The sequence below is a fragment of the Balaenoptera acutorostrata genome, chromosome 12, assembly GCF_949987535.1.
Source record: "Balaenoptera acutorostrata chromosome 12, mBalAcu1.1, whole genome shotgun sequence".
Classification (NCBI taxonomy): Eukaryota; Metazoa; Chordata; class Mammalia; order Artiodactyla; family Balaenopteridae; genus Balaenoptera; species Balaenoptera acutorostrata.
Window position 1 is genome coordinate 79,307,977 of NC_080075.1, and position 17,303 is coordinate 79,325,279.

Below are 17,303 nucleotides of genomic sequence, written 5' to 3' on the forward strand. Positions count from 1 at the left end.
TATATATATATAATATAAACTATAAATATTTACATATTTAATATCTGTAATATGTATTACATTAGGTATAATAATTATATAAAATATATATTTAAATAAAAATAAGTATATATATTTAGAAATAATTTGTTTTTTTACAATATTGGGAGTATAACAAACCATACTTTTGTGTACTTTTAAAAAAACATAATGATACGTTGTAAAATATTTCCATATTAGTAGATAGATTTCTATAGCATTTAACTGTATGTTAAGTGTTTTTTATAAAAATGATACTTACATAACAATTTCAACCAAAACAGAAAAAAATACAAAAAAAGTAAAATAATCTTATAATTCAGAGATAATCATTGCTAACATTTGGGTGAACCTCCTTTTAGACATTTTTTCCAAGCCTATAAAATTGTATACAGTTTTATTTAAAATAATATCACACAATGTATGTTGCTCCGGAGTTTGATTTTTACCCTCTACAGTATATTGCAGTTATCTTTCCACGTTGATAAATGTAGATCTATGTTGTCATTTTTAATACCTATATAATGTGCCATCGTATTTATGTACTATAATTTATAGAAGATTATTTACATGTAGTATCCGGATCTTCATTTCTGGATTAACAATACCTTCAAGTTTAGATAGGTTAACTCCAAAAGAGCATAGTTATGAGAATTATGTTATAAACCAAAGCATATGAATGACTCAGTTGTTACAGCGCTTTCAGATGGGCCATGACAGCACTGCCGGCACTGTCACCGCTCACCCTGGGTCACATTGGTTGGGCCACTGTGAAATAGCCATCACCAGCACACGTCACACCCCATTACATCATCAATCTATAGTACAATGGCATCATCTTTAAAAGAAACCTTTCAGAGAAATTCTTTTATTTGAATGTTTCTGGAATTCTATAGTGATGACTTTTCGTTTTCTTTATTCATTATTTTTGTAAGAGCTCTTTAGAAATTATATATAGTAACCCTCTGTCATATCTGTTGATTTTCCCTGGCATTTATAAGGTACAATTACTTAACCTCTCTAAGCTTCAGTTTCTTTTTGTGAAAAGTGGGGATAATAGGATCTTCTTCATAGGGTTGTTTTGAGGATTAAGTGAGAAATTTATGGAAAGAAAATTTACTTACTATAGTGCCTGGATATTGTGAGCCCTCGAGAAGTGGTACCCATGATGATGATATTGACAGTGGCTTTTTACATAGTCCTATCAATCAGTCTTGATAGGGGTCATGCTCAGAAAGTCCTTCACTTCAAGGTTATTAAATATTGTATTTTATTTTAACTTCTTAGTTATTCCAAAACCATTTATTAAAAACTTATTCATCCCTCACAGATTTGAAGTTCTACCTTTATGAAACTAAATTCACACATTTTGTTAATCTCTTCCTAGGCTGTTATTTTCTAGACATGGATCTCTGTGTCTGTACTTTCTCTTATTTACCTTACTTTTATATTTTAATATCTGGAATTTCTGTTATCCTTCATTCCTCTTCTTTTATGAAAAACATTTTGGGTATTTGCTTGCATTTGTTCGTTCAGATTAACTTTAGAATCTTTTTGAAGGTGGGAAGAGTTTCAGTGAAGTCCTAGTGGATTTTGAATTAGAATTGCATTAATTTAATGTATTAATATTGGGATCATTGTTATGTTTATAATATTGAGTTTTCTCATCCAGAAACATCAATTTTTAAAAACCTTTTGTATATCTGTGTTTCTCTCTAAAGTTCTGTAGTTTTCTTGTATGCTCTGTACATTTCTTTTGTAGTTTATTCCTGTTTTTGTCATTGTTAGCACTGAGGAATGTACCTTTTTTTCTAATTGATTATCAGCTATACATAGGAATCATTTTTATTTTTGTATGTTTATAACTTACCTTCATTGAATTTTAACTGATTAATATGTGATATAAGTTATGCACTGTTTAAAATAGTTGTATTTTATATAATTTATGCACAGTATCTAGACTTACTATATTACAAGATCAGTTGGACTTTTAACTTGAGATTATCTACTGGGTAAAGATATCCATATGCTTTAATATTGTTGTCTTTGGTGATAAAATGATCTGAAACAATGTATACTCTGTAAATTATTGCCTGTGAACCTGTGAAATTAGAGGGTATTCTTTATTGTAACTCAATGAATTTCCTTTTTGTAAATTTCTTCCACTGAACTTTGTTGTAAACACTTGACCCCAACACTAGTTTATAGGAATCTAGTTGTAAAATGCATAATTATGTTGTTTTAAATTGTTTTGTGAAATTTCCAATATCATACTATAACAAGATATTTTTAAGATTGCAAGGTCTAGAGAATAAAAAGATACAATTTGGTTACCAATCTGATATTAATTGTGCAGTGCATTTTTAAGAAAGAGATTATATCTCCAGCATAGAAAAATTGAAAATAAGTAGCTGGTATGGTAATAATAATATAATATATATAATATATTACCATATAATAATATGGTAGCTGTCAAAATAAATTGTGTGAACTGACAACTTACAGTCTCATTTTCACTTTTTTTTCTCAAAGTTCTATTGTTTCAGTAAGACAAAAGCAATAATCTGTTCAAAGAAACACAAAGAGAAAACATACGATTTCATACTTTGCTTTTTTAACAAAGAGAAACATATCTTGAGAATCCACAGAAATTCTAACATATTTATATGCAACAAAAGATGGGTGTTTTGACACCAATTATTTTTGGTCTGTGTATATATTTCTAAGTGGCACAGCCACGTGCATCGTTTGATGATGGTTATTTTTATAGGCCCTGAGCTGTTAGCTGGAGTTACAGAATGCGGCGATCATGGAGTCTCCTTCCTCCTACTTGTTCTCTGGCCACCTACCATTGTTTTCTTTAAGTTTGCTAAAGTTCATGTAGGTTAAACTGAAACAGCTTAACATAGATTTTTTCCCATGCATGTTCAAGATATCACGATTGCTTTAAAAAATCCAAATTGTCTTCTGTTTCCTAGCTCTTCACCTGAGAGACTATGAAGACATTATCCCTGCCGTTGAGATCTACTCTCTGTTAGCACTCTGTGCGTGTGCCAGTAGGGCTTTTGGCACTTGTTCAAAAGCTTTTATTAAACTCGAATCTTTAGAGACCCTCAGTTCAGAACAGAAACAGCAATATGAAGATCTTGCTCTAGAAATCTTCACCAAACATACTCCAAAAGATAACAGAAAATCTGAATTGGACAGCCTTCTTGAAGGGTAGGCTAAATGTAACTAGTAGATGTCATTCTATAACACCTTACTAGAAGCTTGGATCTTTATATCTAAATAGTGTAATATAATAATTAAAGCACTAAATTTTGAAGTAATCTACCTTAACATAATACCCTATTTAATTTAGTCTTGTAAGTATATTAATACTTGATTTTCTCATTGTAAGAAAAGTTTTTTATTTGAAACATCTTGAAATGCTTTTCATTCTTCAGTTTTTGTAGTGTAATGAAGTTTTAAGGAATTAGGAGTTTCAAAGTATAATTGTCCCCTCTTATTTTACAGAGGGGAAGGGAAGCTGCCGACATGTGTTGCCACAGGAAACCCGGTCACTGAATATCAATTCTGGACGTGCAACGTGTGCAAGCACTGTGTCCTGGCTCAGGAAATAAGTAACTATAACTTCTGTCCCTTATGCCATAGTGCAGTGGGATGAAGAAATGACAAACTGCCTATAATAGGAGTGTTTATATAACAATGTTGACTTTATGTAAATAAGCATCATTATTTCAGTTGTATTTTTACAAAAATTTTCTATATATATATAAAATACATAATATATACATATATAAAATTATGTGTAAAAATACAACCATGAAATAATGATGCTGATTGTCATATAAATGTATGGCGATGGACCATATTGTCTGCCTGTCTGTCTTATTTATCTGTCTATCTGTCTATTTATCTATCTTGTGGTTGGTTATATGATACTATGGAAATATTCCAAATAAGAAAATTTTTCTCACAGTGTCACGGTTACTAGCAGGGAGGGATGGGGGAAACATGGGAATGGGGCAAAGTTGAATTTAGGGAACTGACATAACCTGTATTAGACAGAGGTTAAACAGTTGAAATACCAAAATGAGTACTGTCTCTAGCTGTGTTTAATTAAATAAGCATTGAAAGTCTTCTCTATTTTATTTTCAGAAGTGAAGAGAAGGCATTTTAAGACATTGTTTTTTACAATTTGAATTGTTTCTAATAGCTTAATTTTTATATAGCTTTTCCTTTTTAATCTACCCTTTTAGTTTCATCTAAGAGATGACATTTGGCACTTTACTCTTCATATTATTGTGCCGAACACTTAGCTCTATTTATAATGATATACATTTATACAAAAACATCTAGTTTGTAGCTGTAGTTTTACTTGAAACATTGTCACCAAGCTGGATCCTTTCTTTAAACAACTCGGGTTGTGGGGAGTGATTCTCAATATGCATCTGTTTTGACTTACTGTCATTAATTTAAAAAAGAAAAATTGTAATCAGTAATGGGTAATTTCTTACCTGTTTTATGTAGCTAATAATGTTCTCCATTTCTCACGATCTTACTTCCTCTCATTTTATGGTTTCAGGCCAGACTTAAGCACTATTCCGTCAAGATTATTTGGTGAAGTTTGGCTGATATTTAGCAGAGGCAACAAAGAGAAATATGCAAGGTTGTTATTGCAGCTTCAGTACTTAGGTTAGTTAACTCTCTCAATGTGATATGTTTCTGGTCCTTTAGAGCCAAGTTAAGCCTGATGCAGATGGAGAATAGTGAGCTATGAGAAGAGGTTTAGAGCTTAAATGAGTTCATTATAGATAGCAAGCTCCTGTGCCTAAATAAAATGAGAAGACCAGAAATCTTCGAAGTCTCTGACTGTGTTCACGTGCCTTGTGGGAAGTTACCTTGATATAATGGTAGCCTCCAAATACACTACCAAGCAAGCCATTCCAGAGGTCATGGAACAGAAAGGGTTACAAGCTCAAATCACATGGTTTATTGAATCAACTTGAAATATACAGTGAAGAACAAGGAGAAAGTGATGGGGTAGATTAATACTATTAGTATAGGATGCCAGTCAGGTAGAGAGAGTACAGTTCCTGATTCCTGAGTTATATACTGTTCTTATGTCCTGACTCTTACTCTGCCTCATCACCTTCCCCTTGATAGTGTGGCTAGGAAGAGGGCCAGAGCTGAGATTTGAGCCAGGGGACCCGATCGAATGGAGTGTGCCCAAGGCCAGTGAGGCACATTTGCTCAATAGAAAAGGCAGTTTTACCTGGTCATAGCTGTAGGTGCCAATGAGCCTGCTGAGCAGTTGTGGATTCAGTTGTATTTCCTGGGCAGAGGACAGACCAGAATAAGTGTCATCAGTGGGTAATTGAATTAAGACCTCCCACATATTGAGCACTTGATAAGTCTTATGCATACCTAGTGTGCCGTGAATATTTAGTGCCTTGGTTGCCTTTTGTATTTTTAGTGCCTTGTCAATATTAGGTATAGTCACACATATATGCTCTATTTACTTTGTCTAACATGTCTCATAAGTTTCTAACTTATCTAAGTTTAAGACAGTGAATTTCATCTATCTCATTTGTTTTTGTCTATAACAGAATGCAGTATTCCTCCAAATCAGAAAACAACATCCTAACTAAGATATCAGCCCTAGGGACTATATCTCCTGTTGAACTTAATTACATCTTCCCACAAGACTTTCTCTTTTCAGGAATGAAACTATTCTCTGCTTCATCAATGAGAGAGAAGTTTTCAGGGATGTAGGTTTAGGAATTCCTGCAGGACTGCATGTTCAGAGTTGTGATTCTTGGTCCATGGTCTAATGCCTGAATATCTCTTCTTTCCCTTTTTCATCCCAGAAATCGGCTGAGAACTCAAAAGTTAGATTGTCATTCTCTAGCCCTTACTGTTACTTGTTGATTACACTCCCATTTGCTTCAATTCCAAAATCAGCTGTTGACTCCTCAGACTTTTCCTAACATATCTTATGGGAACTCTCTTTTGGAGCCTTCTCATTTGCCACTAATTCCTTGCTACCTGAGCGCTAGAATATTTCCTCCAACTAATTATTTCAGATAGATCCCGAGTTGTTGTCACTACTTCTTGTTCAGTTTAATCAAGAAACCGAAATCTCTAAAAACAACCTCTCATACCTTGTAGACCTAGATTATCCCATATGTATATGTGTGTATGTATGTATATATACTTATACATATACCCACATGCATATACACACACACACACACACACACACATATATATATATATATATATATATATATATATATATATATATATATATACACACACACACACACAGACATATCTTTCCAACTACTGTAAAAGCTTATGACTATTTGGGATTTATATCTGTGAATGTTTTAGGGATCTGCCGTGATGTCTTGGGGACAGACCTTTGTCCTGCTTGAAAATTGGTTTTATTCAACATGAAGGAAATTTCAGGATAACAACACCAACAAATTCTCCCCTGATTAAAGGGGCAGTGAGAAGCAAAATTGTCTATATATAACAAATACTTGGAGAGAATTTGGATAGACAGAATGAGGCAGTATATTGAAGACATTATAATAAAGGTTGTTCTCTTCTTGTAATAAACATGAGCTGACTCCCTTTAAGTAATGCTTTTCTTTATCATAAAATTTGGCCTGAATTATGTTAAGTTTCAAAGTAGCATGGTAGGCCGAACTATTGAGATGATTGAACTGATTGATAAAGCTATACAAATAAGCAGTGTGCTAACAAGCAGCATAGCATTGTTGACCTGCTGTCATGCACAAATGCTAATTTTATTTTATATATGTATTATATATATATATTACATACATGTTTTTGCTAACATACACTTTGAAATTATCTTTTTGTATTCTAAGAGCTGAGATCTTAGGTTTTATGTGGCATTAGTGAACAAACATAAAAATAATAAATGTTGAGGTAAAAATTGTATTTATCCTGTTTTCTTTATCTATAACTCATGCTAACATGGTATTTGTCTTGTTTTGATTTAAATATTTTGATGGGGGTTGGGTCGAAGGGTATTGGGCTCCAGAGTGGATAAGGGGAGATAGGGACAGGAGGTACAGTAGTTGTACAATATCACTTTTGCTACCTACAGGAAAACAACAACAACTTATTAAAGATACTAGGCAAATGTCTGATGACTGGAGGTTGCAGTGAATTACTCCTTAGAGATCATACAGAGTTCACATTTAGAAATGGGGGAAACATTGTTCCCAGATTTTTAATGGAAAATCAAGAGTACCTAATTTGATGATGTTATAGCTCCAAAATATTGCTACGGAGTTTCTAAAATGAAAATAGCAATATTATGTTGCCCCCTACTGCCTATTATCATTTTCTCAGTTCATTTTTAAAAAGAAATTAACATTTTTTTTTAATAAATAAATTTATTTATTTATTGGCTGCATTGGGCCTTCGTTGCTGCGCGCGGGCTTTCTCTAGTTGCGGCGAGCGGGGGCTGCTCTTCGTTGCGGTGCACAGGCTTCTCAGTGCACTGGCTTCTCTTGTTGTGGAGCACGGGCTCTAGGCGTGCGGGCTTCAGTAGTTGTGGTACGTGGGCTCAGTAGTTGTGGCTCACAGGCTCTAGAGCACAGGCTCAGTAGTTGTGACGCATGGGCTTAGTTGCTCCGCAGCATGTGGGATCTTCCTGGACCAGGGCTGGAACCTGTGTCCCCTGCATTGACAGGCGGATTCTTAACCACTGTGCCACCAGGGAAGTCCCACTTACTGGTTTTTGAGTATAAAACTAACATATGTTCATGTGAGAAAATTTCAAAAGTACATAATAGATGAGAAAGTAAAAATAGTCTTAATAACCTTTTTTAAAATAAAAGGCATTAATTTATATTTTAGTTGAATTTAGGAGAAGAAAAAAATGAGGTGAAATGGGAATTCCCTGGTGGTCCAGTGGTTAGGACTCCACACTTTCACTGCCAAGGGTGCAGGTTCGATCCCTGGTAGGGGAACTAAAATCCCTCAAGCCCTGCTGTGTGGCCAGAAAAAAAAAAAAAAAGAGGTGAAACTGAAGAAATTGCTGTTCTGTAAGTTTTCTTCATAATAAGAGCTCTTTGTTTTTAAGAGATTTCTCAAAAATGAAAAGAAAAAGTAGACATTAGAGTTTCTATTTTATTTACTCATTTCTTATTTGGCACAGTTTAAATTTCTAGTTAGTAAAACATAGAGGAATTTAGAGGAAAATGAGAAACCTCTACACACCCACTATAGTAGCTAGAATTGAAACTGACAAATGTTGGTGAAGATATGGAGTAATTGAAACCCTCATACATTGCTGGGGGAAATGCAGAGTAGTACACCCACTCTGGAAAAGTTGAGTTTTAGAAGTTCTCTATATATTCTGGAAATATATATGTATAGTGTATGAGTGTGTATACACGTATTTTTAAAATTTATTTATTTATTATTTATTTTTACTATCCCAGTCAATGACAGGGAAACCTTAGTGAAGCCCCCTAGCCATGGGGCTCAGACAGAGGGCTGCCCTGCAGAGGAAGGAGGAACTCGTGGAGGAGTCTTATTTGACTTTCTCCTCAGGGCACAGGCTGTTGTTGTGGCCACACTTCTTGAGGCAGATGACAGTGTGGGGTTAAAGGCAAGCATGACGCTTTCAGCAGATCATCTTATAGTTGTATTGCTGGCTGAGCTGGCTGAGGGAAGTCTTGATGATGCCACCCTGCAGGCAAAGCACCGAGTGCAGGTGGACTGTGTGGAAGACGGGCAAGAGAGTCGGAGACGGACAGCAACTGAGCCTGGGCCCAGCACCTCAGTCACGGGGCAGGGCCCTCCGTGTCCTGTAGACCAGAGCTTCCCAGTGTGATGGAGATGCCATGTCAGGTCCCTTGGTTCTGCGAGTAGATGGACACACCAGCCCAAACCTGCTCCACAGAACCTCCATCTTTGCATTTCCCACCCTCATCAGATACATGATTTGCAGATATTTTCTCTTACTCTCTGGGTTATTTACTTTGTTGATAGTCTTTTAATGCACAAAAGTTTTTACTTTTCATAAAGTCCAGTTTATTATTTTTTTTTGTCGCCTGTCTCTTTGGTGTCATAGCCAAGAAATCATTGCCAAATCCAATGTCATGAAGCTTTTGCTTTATGTTTTCTTCTAAGAATTTTTAATCTTTAGCTCTTAGTTTAGCTCTAGGTTAGGTCTTTAATCCATTTTGAGTGAATTTTCTAATATGGTATTTAGGTCCCACTTCGTTCTTTTGCATGTGGATATCCAGTTTTCCCACCACTATTTATGGAAAAGACTGTCTTTATGCCAATACCACACTGTTTTGATTACTGTGCTTTAGTAAGTTTTGAAATCAGGATGTGTAAGTCCTCCAACTTTGTTCTTTTTCAAGATTGTTTTGGCTATTTGGAATCCCTTGAAATTTCTTATGATTTTTAGGATGGAGTTTTATATTTCTGTAAAAACATCATTGGGATTTTGATAGGGATTCCATTGAATCTGTAGACTGCTTTTTAGTATGAACATGGTTTGTCTATGGCTTTAATTTCTTTCATCAATGTTTTGTAGTTTTCATCTAACCAAGTCTTTCATCTCCTTGGTTAATTTCTAAGTATTTTATTCTTTTTAATGCTATGTTAAATGGAATTGTTCTCTCAGGACTGTTCATTTTACGTAATTTTTACTTGGATTAAACATATTGTACTTAATACATTACTACATGGGCTTCCCTTTGGCATAAAGGGCCAGGGAATGTAAACTGACGTCCTCGACCACAGGCTATTAACACAAAATACTATTCTACTAACCCTTACACTATTCTAGAGGTTCAAAAAGGTTGAGAAGTTTGCAGTCTAGAGCCTTGGAGTTAATAAATGGTAGTGTTTGAAACTGGACTCACGTCCATGGGACAACTAATCTCATGGGATTTCGACATAAAATGTCTCAGTGTAACCACAGCCTACTTAGAACAACCTCTAGCAGGTGGACGCAGGAATTGGAAAAGTGCTACAATAAATCCGTGGGTCATTTAGCCATTCATAAAACAAACCTACATCTTTTCCGTTTCCGGCACCGCCCCCCTGCCCCCACCATTCACTGTTAACAAAGGGCAAACTCCTTGCAACATGTAACCACGGACTTAGAAACCAGTTTGGGACTATCGATCTACTGCTTTTCTGGAGACGAGGCAGGCGAGACCAGCAGTAACAAGAGAACTGCACTTCACAGCGGTCTGTCTGCCTAGGCTTTCCGAATGAAGCACCTGCGCTGTCCACCAGCAGCGTCATTAATCCCGCGAGACGACGGGTCCTCGGAAGGCACAAAATTCCCCCTTCGCTAGAGCCCAGGTTTTTGCCGTCAAGTTAAATTCCGGGGTGCGGAAGTAGCTTTGTCGTGCCGCCTCTAATCGCTCAGAAATCAACCCCAATTCTACACGGAAAGCTAGGCCTCCGACCGCTATGGAAGGGCAGCAAGGGCAAGAAAACCTCGCGACCCTAGCGCTTGCCCAAGCTCATTTCCAGAAGGGCGAGTACGCGGAGGCCGAAGCGCTGTACTCCGCTTACGTTCGCCAGTACGCCTGTGCGGCCTCCGAGGGAGAGGCGCCCGGGAGGTAAGTATCGCGAGAAGTGGGCACAGCGGGACCTCTGCAAGGTGGGCGGCAGGGACCGTCTAGTCTGGTTTCTCGGCCCCCCGAGCTCACCCGCGCAGCGCGCAGACGTTTGTCTTAACAGAAAGGCAGTGAGGGAGGATCCTAGAACGCAGCCCTCTGCGCGTTCCTCTGGGACACCCATGAGGGTGTCCGGACACCGGGGCGCCGGCTGCCTCTCACCTCGAGTGTCCCCGTTCCATGTTACTCTGATCCAGAGTCTTAGAGCGAGACCTGGTGAGGGCGAGGTGCCGTGGGGACCACGCTAGCACACAGTACCGCTCCGCGACATCACAGCAGGTGTTTTGTTTTTCACTTGTGAAAAGAAATTTAAATATATGTAAATGGTGTAATGAACCTCCAGGTAACCATCCCAGGGCTTAAGTATTATCAGTTCATTAAGGGCATCATATTATTCATCCATGGATGTTTCAGAGTGCATTTCTAGATATTAAGGATTTGAAAAGGCGTAACCACAATATCATTAGCACATAATTCCTAATGTCAAGTTTTGGAATTTTCCTGGTTGATCAATAAAGGTTGTTTTGTTTTGTTTGGTTGGTTTTTAGCAGTTGGTTAAAGTCAGGATGCACATCAAGTCTTTTAGCCTTTAAGGCTTCCCTTCATTTTTTTGCCTTGCAGTTTATTTGGTGAGGAAAGCGGGTCATGTGTCCTGAGAGTTTCCCGTATTTTGAATTTGCTGAATTCATCCCCCTGATGTCATTTAATATGGTCCTCTGTCTCCTACATTTCTTGTGAGTTGGTAGTTAAATCTTGAGGTTTGATCCAATTCAGATCCAGAATTATGGTGAGAACACTATTGTAGGTGGTGTTGTGTCCTTCTGTCAGAGAACATGTAATGTCTTTCTTTTTGTCATGTTAGCAACCTTGATACCGACTAGGGTTCTTGGCCTTCCCCAATCAATAGAAACTGATGAGACTAGACAAGAAATTCAGGCAAGGCTTTCTTGGGGCCCCTGCTGCAGCAGGAGGGAGTAAACACAAGTAACAGATTCCTTTGCTCCCTGAGGAGGGGCGAGCTGGTTCCTTATATGGGGTGAGGGGAGGGGGTGTGTCCAGGGGTCCGGCTGGCCGGAGGGGCGGCTTAGGTGTTTTGCCCACCCCTTTGGTGGTGTTGAGTGCAGGGGGCATGCGCGGTACCCTGCTTTTGCTCCCGACACCCTGTTTTTGCTCCCGGCTCTTCAGAAATGGCAGTTGGGGTTTGTTTTTGGTTTTGTTTTTGGTCTTGTTGTATCTTGTCCATAATTTGCACCAACTTTTTAGTCCCGTATAGTTTCTTTGTATTTTGCTGCTCAAGGAGATGTTTGTCCAGGTGAAAGCACTGCAGCAAAGGGTCCCAGGTCCCAGCCTGTCTCAACCTCACCTGCTAATACCTACTCTCTCAAAGCATCTTGGATTTATGCTTGAGTGTGTAGCATTTGTTGTACTCCAGGTTTTGCCTTTATTGTTCTTGTTGATTGTGTTGAGTGGTCCAGGATGAGAAAAGAAAAGACAGCTGAATGAGCAGGGGGTTTTGACAGTTTTGAGTTGTCTGCACTATCACCCTCCTCTCCCCTCAAGGATCTGATTTTTCTTGACAGGATACCAGCTTGTCTTATTTGTATGAGGCTTATGATTCTTCTCCTGTTTGTTAAACTCACATGGAATTAAATCAGAAACATTTAGTGGCTTTCTTATTTCAGTAATACACCAGAATAATAGTTAATAGAAGTTTTGAGACAAGCAATAAGATGGTACTGCCCCCCGCAAATTTAGTAAACATAGAAAATGTAGTTTTCTATTCTTGTTTCAAGCTCTAAGCATAGACTTATCTAGTAGGTTAAAAATTTTTTTATTTTTTAATTTTTTAATTGAAGTATAGTTGCTGTATAATATTATATGTTACAGGTATACAATATAGTGATTCACAATTTTTAAAGGTTGTACTCCATTTATAGCTATTATAAAATATTGGTTATATACCCCGTGTTGTACAATATATCCTTGTAGCTTATTTTATACCTAATATTTTGTACCTCTTAATCTCCCACGCCTGTATTGCCCCTCCCCCCTTCCCCACTGGTAACCACTAGTTTGTTCTCTATATCTGTGAGTCTGCTTCTTGTTTGTTATATTCACTAGTTTGTTATATTTTTTAGACTTATCTAGTAGGTTTCAAAAAGGATTCATCAGCAACAGGCATATTGATGCCTCTAGTCTTGTTACTCCTCCTCCTTTTTTCATCTCAGCCTGAGAGCACAAACTTGTTGTGTGGCAGATGTAATTTCTGCCCCTTACCAGCATAGGAAAGAAAATCTGTGGAGGTTTAGCAGAAGGTTGCCCAGCATGCCTGCATGAATCTTCTAATTTCCTTATAGTTCTGAAATCCTTCTAGAAACTCATGGTTAAACTGAATTCTGTCATTTCAACTTTCTTCCTTAAATATATCTTTTAGGGTTTGTTTATTTTTAAAACAATGGGTCAGGGAATCATTTTGAAACAGTATTCACAGTCTTTGTATGCCTGCCACTCTGAATGGTTTATAACGTTTTCTTTTAATATCCAAAAGTGCAGCCTTAGCCATAAACCTAATTTCCAAATTTTTTTTTCTTTGCTAAAGTTAGCAAGTGCAAAGAAAAAAAAAATCTACTTTTGGATTAGGTGACTTGGTTATATTCCATCCAAGTAAACACTATCATTAAAAAATTCTCAATATTAAAAAAATTCGGCTTTAATTAGCCCATGTCTTTAAAATATGAAACGATTTCCATATGGAGAATAGGCTTTTAGAATTTGTTGTAATGAGATCTAATTCTAAATCAAACATTTGATGATCCTCTGATAATCAGACATTTGTAACAAAGTTTTGAAGCTTAGAAATTTAACCACTAAAGCCTTACCGAGTCCTGAGGCTGCATTTTTCTTAATACTCTTTACTGGGCAGCAGTTCAGCTATATCATAACAGAGAGAGATAAACGGAGTGTCCCTTCTTGTTCACTAGGATTTAACGGTGGTGCTAGTGGCATCTAGAAGTGTCCATGTACCCAGTCTCTCTCAGTCCTAGCTCACAGAAACAGACATTTTCTAAAGTTGCAGTGATTCCTTTCCATTGTTAGGAAACTTAAAACTTGAAGGAGACCCCTAGGCTGTGATTACCCCTCCTGACAGCAGTAATTACAGTCCCTGTCTGAGATCTCAAGGATCAAGATGTTAAGAGAAGTAACTTTTAATAACACTGACTGCAGTCACAAATATTTTCTGAGAACTAGACTTTGAGCTGTGGCGTATAACAAAGAATGACAGCTGAGTTTAGCCTGCATCTTCCCTGTTTGGTTCAAATTTGAGAATCCTCTTTGAAAAAAAGAAAGGAAAACAGAATCATCTCTGACATGGAGCAGAGCCCACTGATATTCTCTGTGTAGATGATTTGTCCAGCAGAGGCTGGTGTGTGTGTGTGTGTGTGTGTGTGTGTGTGTGTGTGTGTCCTGTTGAGCTGGTGGCTTGTCAGAGCTGCCTGGACGTCTAACCACTCATAGGAGTCCGCTCACTCAAAGCTGAGAGAGTAGCATGGACGTATATACACTACCAAACGTAAAATAGCTAGCTAGTGGGAAGTAGCCGCATAGCACAGGGAGATCAGCTCGGTGCTTTGTGACCCCCTAGAGGGGTGGGATAGGGAGGGTGGGAGGGAGACGCAAGAGATATGGGGACATATGTATATGTATAACTGATTCACTTTGTTATAAAGCAGAAACTAACTATAACTGATTCACTTCCTTATAAAGCAAAAACTAACACACCATTGTAAAGCAATTATACTCCAATAAAGATGTTAAAAAAAAAAAAAAGCTCCTTGGACCACCTCTGGAGCCCTCAGATGCAGTGCCGTTTCTGCACACAGGACCCCCAGTGTGGACCAGAGCCGTGATGTCCCACTAGCAGGAAGCCAGTCTGGCCTTCGGAAGGATGCCTGCTGAGGCTGGAGGGAGGGCGATTCTGTCCCCAGAGAGCACTCCCTAGGGATCAGCATGTTGATTTTTCACTTAGAGTTAACCTCTGTTTCTTTACTGGTGGAAAATGATTTAAAATCTCAATGTTTTGAGATCATTTAAAAATTTGAGGATAAAACTGATTCACTTTATGACACGTCCGTAGCACACTTGAACTTTGGGCTGGCTTTCCCTCCTTGCTTCATTCAATTCTGAGCTGTCTTCTTTGCCGCACTGGCATGTGCTTTAGAAAATAAACATTTTCATATTATATTCAACAAAACAAGTTGACAATGAACAGGGGCTTTGAACACACAGTGAAATGAATGCGCTTTTCAGATTGACATTGTAGTGCTATATAACCTTGCAAATGTAGAAAACAGGATTAAACAAAAATTGACTCCACCGCTTTATTTCCTTGCACTTTGTTTCTTCCGCTTGGTTTTTCAGTGTAGATACTGCATGTTATAGGCTATGAGTTTGACAACACCCAAAAGAGAACGAAAGGGGAAGCAAGAGGAGTTTGGCAACACTGTGTTTTTAATGTGAACTTTTTGTTTAAAGCAAATGCAGCCCTGAGGATTTGGCTACTGCATATAACAACAGGGGGCAAATCAAGTACTTCAGGGTGGATTTTTATGAAGCCATGGATGACTACACATCTGCCATAGAAGTCCAACCCAATTTTGAAGTTCCGTATTACAACAGAGGGTTGATATTATATAGGCTGGGTAAGAATTTTTTCCCCCCTTTTGTCCTTGACTGTATGCTGTGAATTCAGAGCTCTCAAATGTTGTAAAACTAATGTAGTAATCATCCAGTGTGAAAGTGATGTGAAATTTAGGTTTAGAGCCTGGAGCAAAGGAAGCCTACCTGAATTTATTTTAGGCTTTCAGTAGGTGTTACAGACCACAGCGGGGCACCGGGGTGGGAATTGGACCTGGGCGCCGGAGTGAGCGTGCTCCCGTTACTTTGCGCCTCTGCATCCCCAGCTGCGAAATGAGGGTAATGCTGCTGATACCCTGTGAAACTTTTCTGAGTTAAAATCTCTGCAGGCATACAAGACAATATAAAGTGAAGGGGTCTTAGATTCTTGGACTAAAGGGACTGTTAGGATCGTTCCTCATTCAAGTGTTAAAAAGAATATTAATTTCCTGTTTCTTAATTTTACTGTAATTATATAAAATAGGTGACATGGTTTTGTTGAAATTTGGGGATGATTTAGGCTATGTACCTGTTAAATCCCAGTACGTAAACCCGTAACTAATTTTAAGTGTATTAGTCTGTAAGGGTACACAAAGTTACTGTGATACACACATCCCTACATCATTATCAAGAGGAAAATATTCCTTTAGTAGGAGTGGTTGAAAGCTTGTAAATATAAAAGCAAAAGTATATGTATCCAAACTTTGCTATGAATAATATATAGAAATACTCAGTGTTTTTTCTTTTCCATTTTTTTGGGTTCTGGTACAGGATACTTTGATGATGCTTTGGAAGATTTCAAGAAAGTATTAGATTTAAATCCTGGATTTCAAGATGCTATTTTGAGCTTAAAACAGACTGTTCTAGACAAAAAAGAAAAGCAAAGAAGAAATTATTGAAAATTTTAACTTAATTGAAATATTAACTCATGATCCACCTGGCATCTCATTGTCTCTAATTTAAAGCTGGTGTTAAGCTATTCTGATTTATATTTAAGATAAAGAGATTCATGCATCAGCACTGAAAGTTAAATGATGTACTTAAGGTAGTTAATTTCAGATTGAGTAACTATGTTGAGTAGGTATGCTTTTATGAAGTGTAAATAAGTAAAAAGAATGTATAATTGTATATTATTACAGTAAAATATTTAAAGAAATGTGTGGTATTTTCTTCAGTAAAAATATTTATTTTGCTATTTTTTTATTCCCAACTTTTTATGAAAAAAATCTTACCTCTGCAGAAAATTGGAAGTATAGTACAATAAACACTTATAAACTTTCCACTGAGATTCACCAGTTGTTAACATTGTGTCACATTTGCTTTTTCTCTGTATTTAAATATATAACTTTTTGCTGAGCCACTTGAAAATAAGTTGCGCAGATATCACAATACTTTACTCCTAAATATTTCAGCCTGCATTTTCTAAGAATAGAGACAGCCTTCTTTATAGCCACAATACCATTATAATACCTAATAAAACTAATAATTCTATAATATCATTCATACCCAGCCCATATTCGAATTCCCCAATTGTTTCCAAAATGTCTTGTGTAGATTTTTATTTCTGGATCTGGAGTCAATCAAGTTACATTGCATTTTGTTGTTAAGTCTCTTTGTGTTCTTTTAATCTGCAATAGTCCCCTGCCCATTTTCTCCCCATGGCATTCACTTTGAGAGCAAAGCTATTTTATATAGCTAGGCTAGAGAGACATAACATTTGGGCTTAAAAATAAACACATGTCTTGCATGGGAGCAATTTGAAAGAATTCAACTTACACTTGATTTTCTCTAGTAATCATTGATAAGGTAGTTAAGATTTAAATATCAAGCATCGTTTTTCGTCTCTGGATAATGACGCTAATAATTGCCATCATCAACATTTACGGAATACTCACTATAAGCCAAGAACTG

General features: G+C 37.2%; 2 protein-coding genes across 4 annotated transcripts in view; both read left to right on the forward strand.

The window, feature by feature from the left end:
- Nucleotides 1–6,996, forward strand: part of WDR35 (WD repeat domain 35) — a 63,748-nt gene extending 56,752 nt beyond the window's left edge. For 2 of the 3 annotated variants that reach the window (XM_007183479.3, XM_007183477.3), the window contains 2 exons: nt 2,997–3,237; nt 3,535–6,996. In XM_007183479.3, the coding sequence (XP_007183541.1) occupies nt 2,997–3,237; nt 3,535–3,685 (392 nt within the window). In that variant the 3' untranslated portion in view covers nt 3,686–6,996. Of the gene's footprint in view, nt 1–724; nt 2,436–2,996; nt 3,238–3,534 lie in introns of those variants that run through there. The other variant, XM_007183478.3, reaches the window with a different exon arrangement.
- A 3,191-nt stretch (nt 6,997–10,187) lies between these two features.
- TTC32 (tetratricopeptide repeat domain 32) lies at nt 10,188–16,548 on the forward strand. Its single transcript, XM_007183480.3, has 3 exons — nt 10,188–10,661; nt 15,252–15,418; nt 16,164–16,548. Exons 1-3 carry the CDS (start codon nt 10,510–10,512, stop codon nt 16,289–16,291), a joined length of 447 nt encoding a protein of 148 aa, XP_007183542.1. The 5' UTR covers nt 10,188–10,509; the 3' UTR covers nt 16,292–16,548.
- Nucleotides 16,549–17,303: the final 755 nt, after the last annotated feature.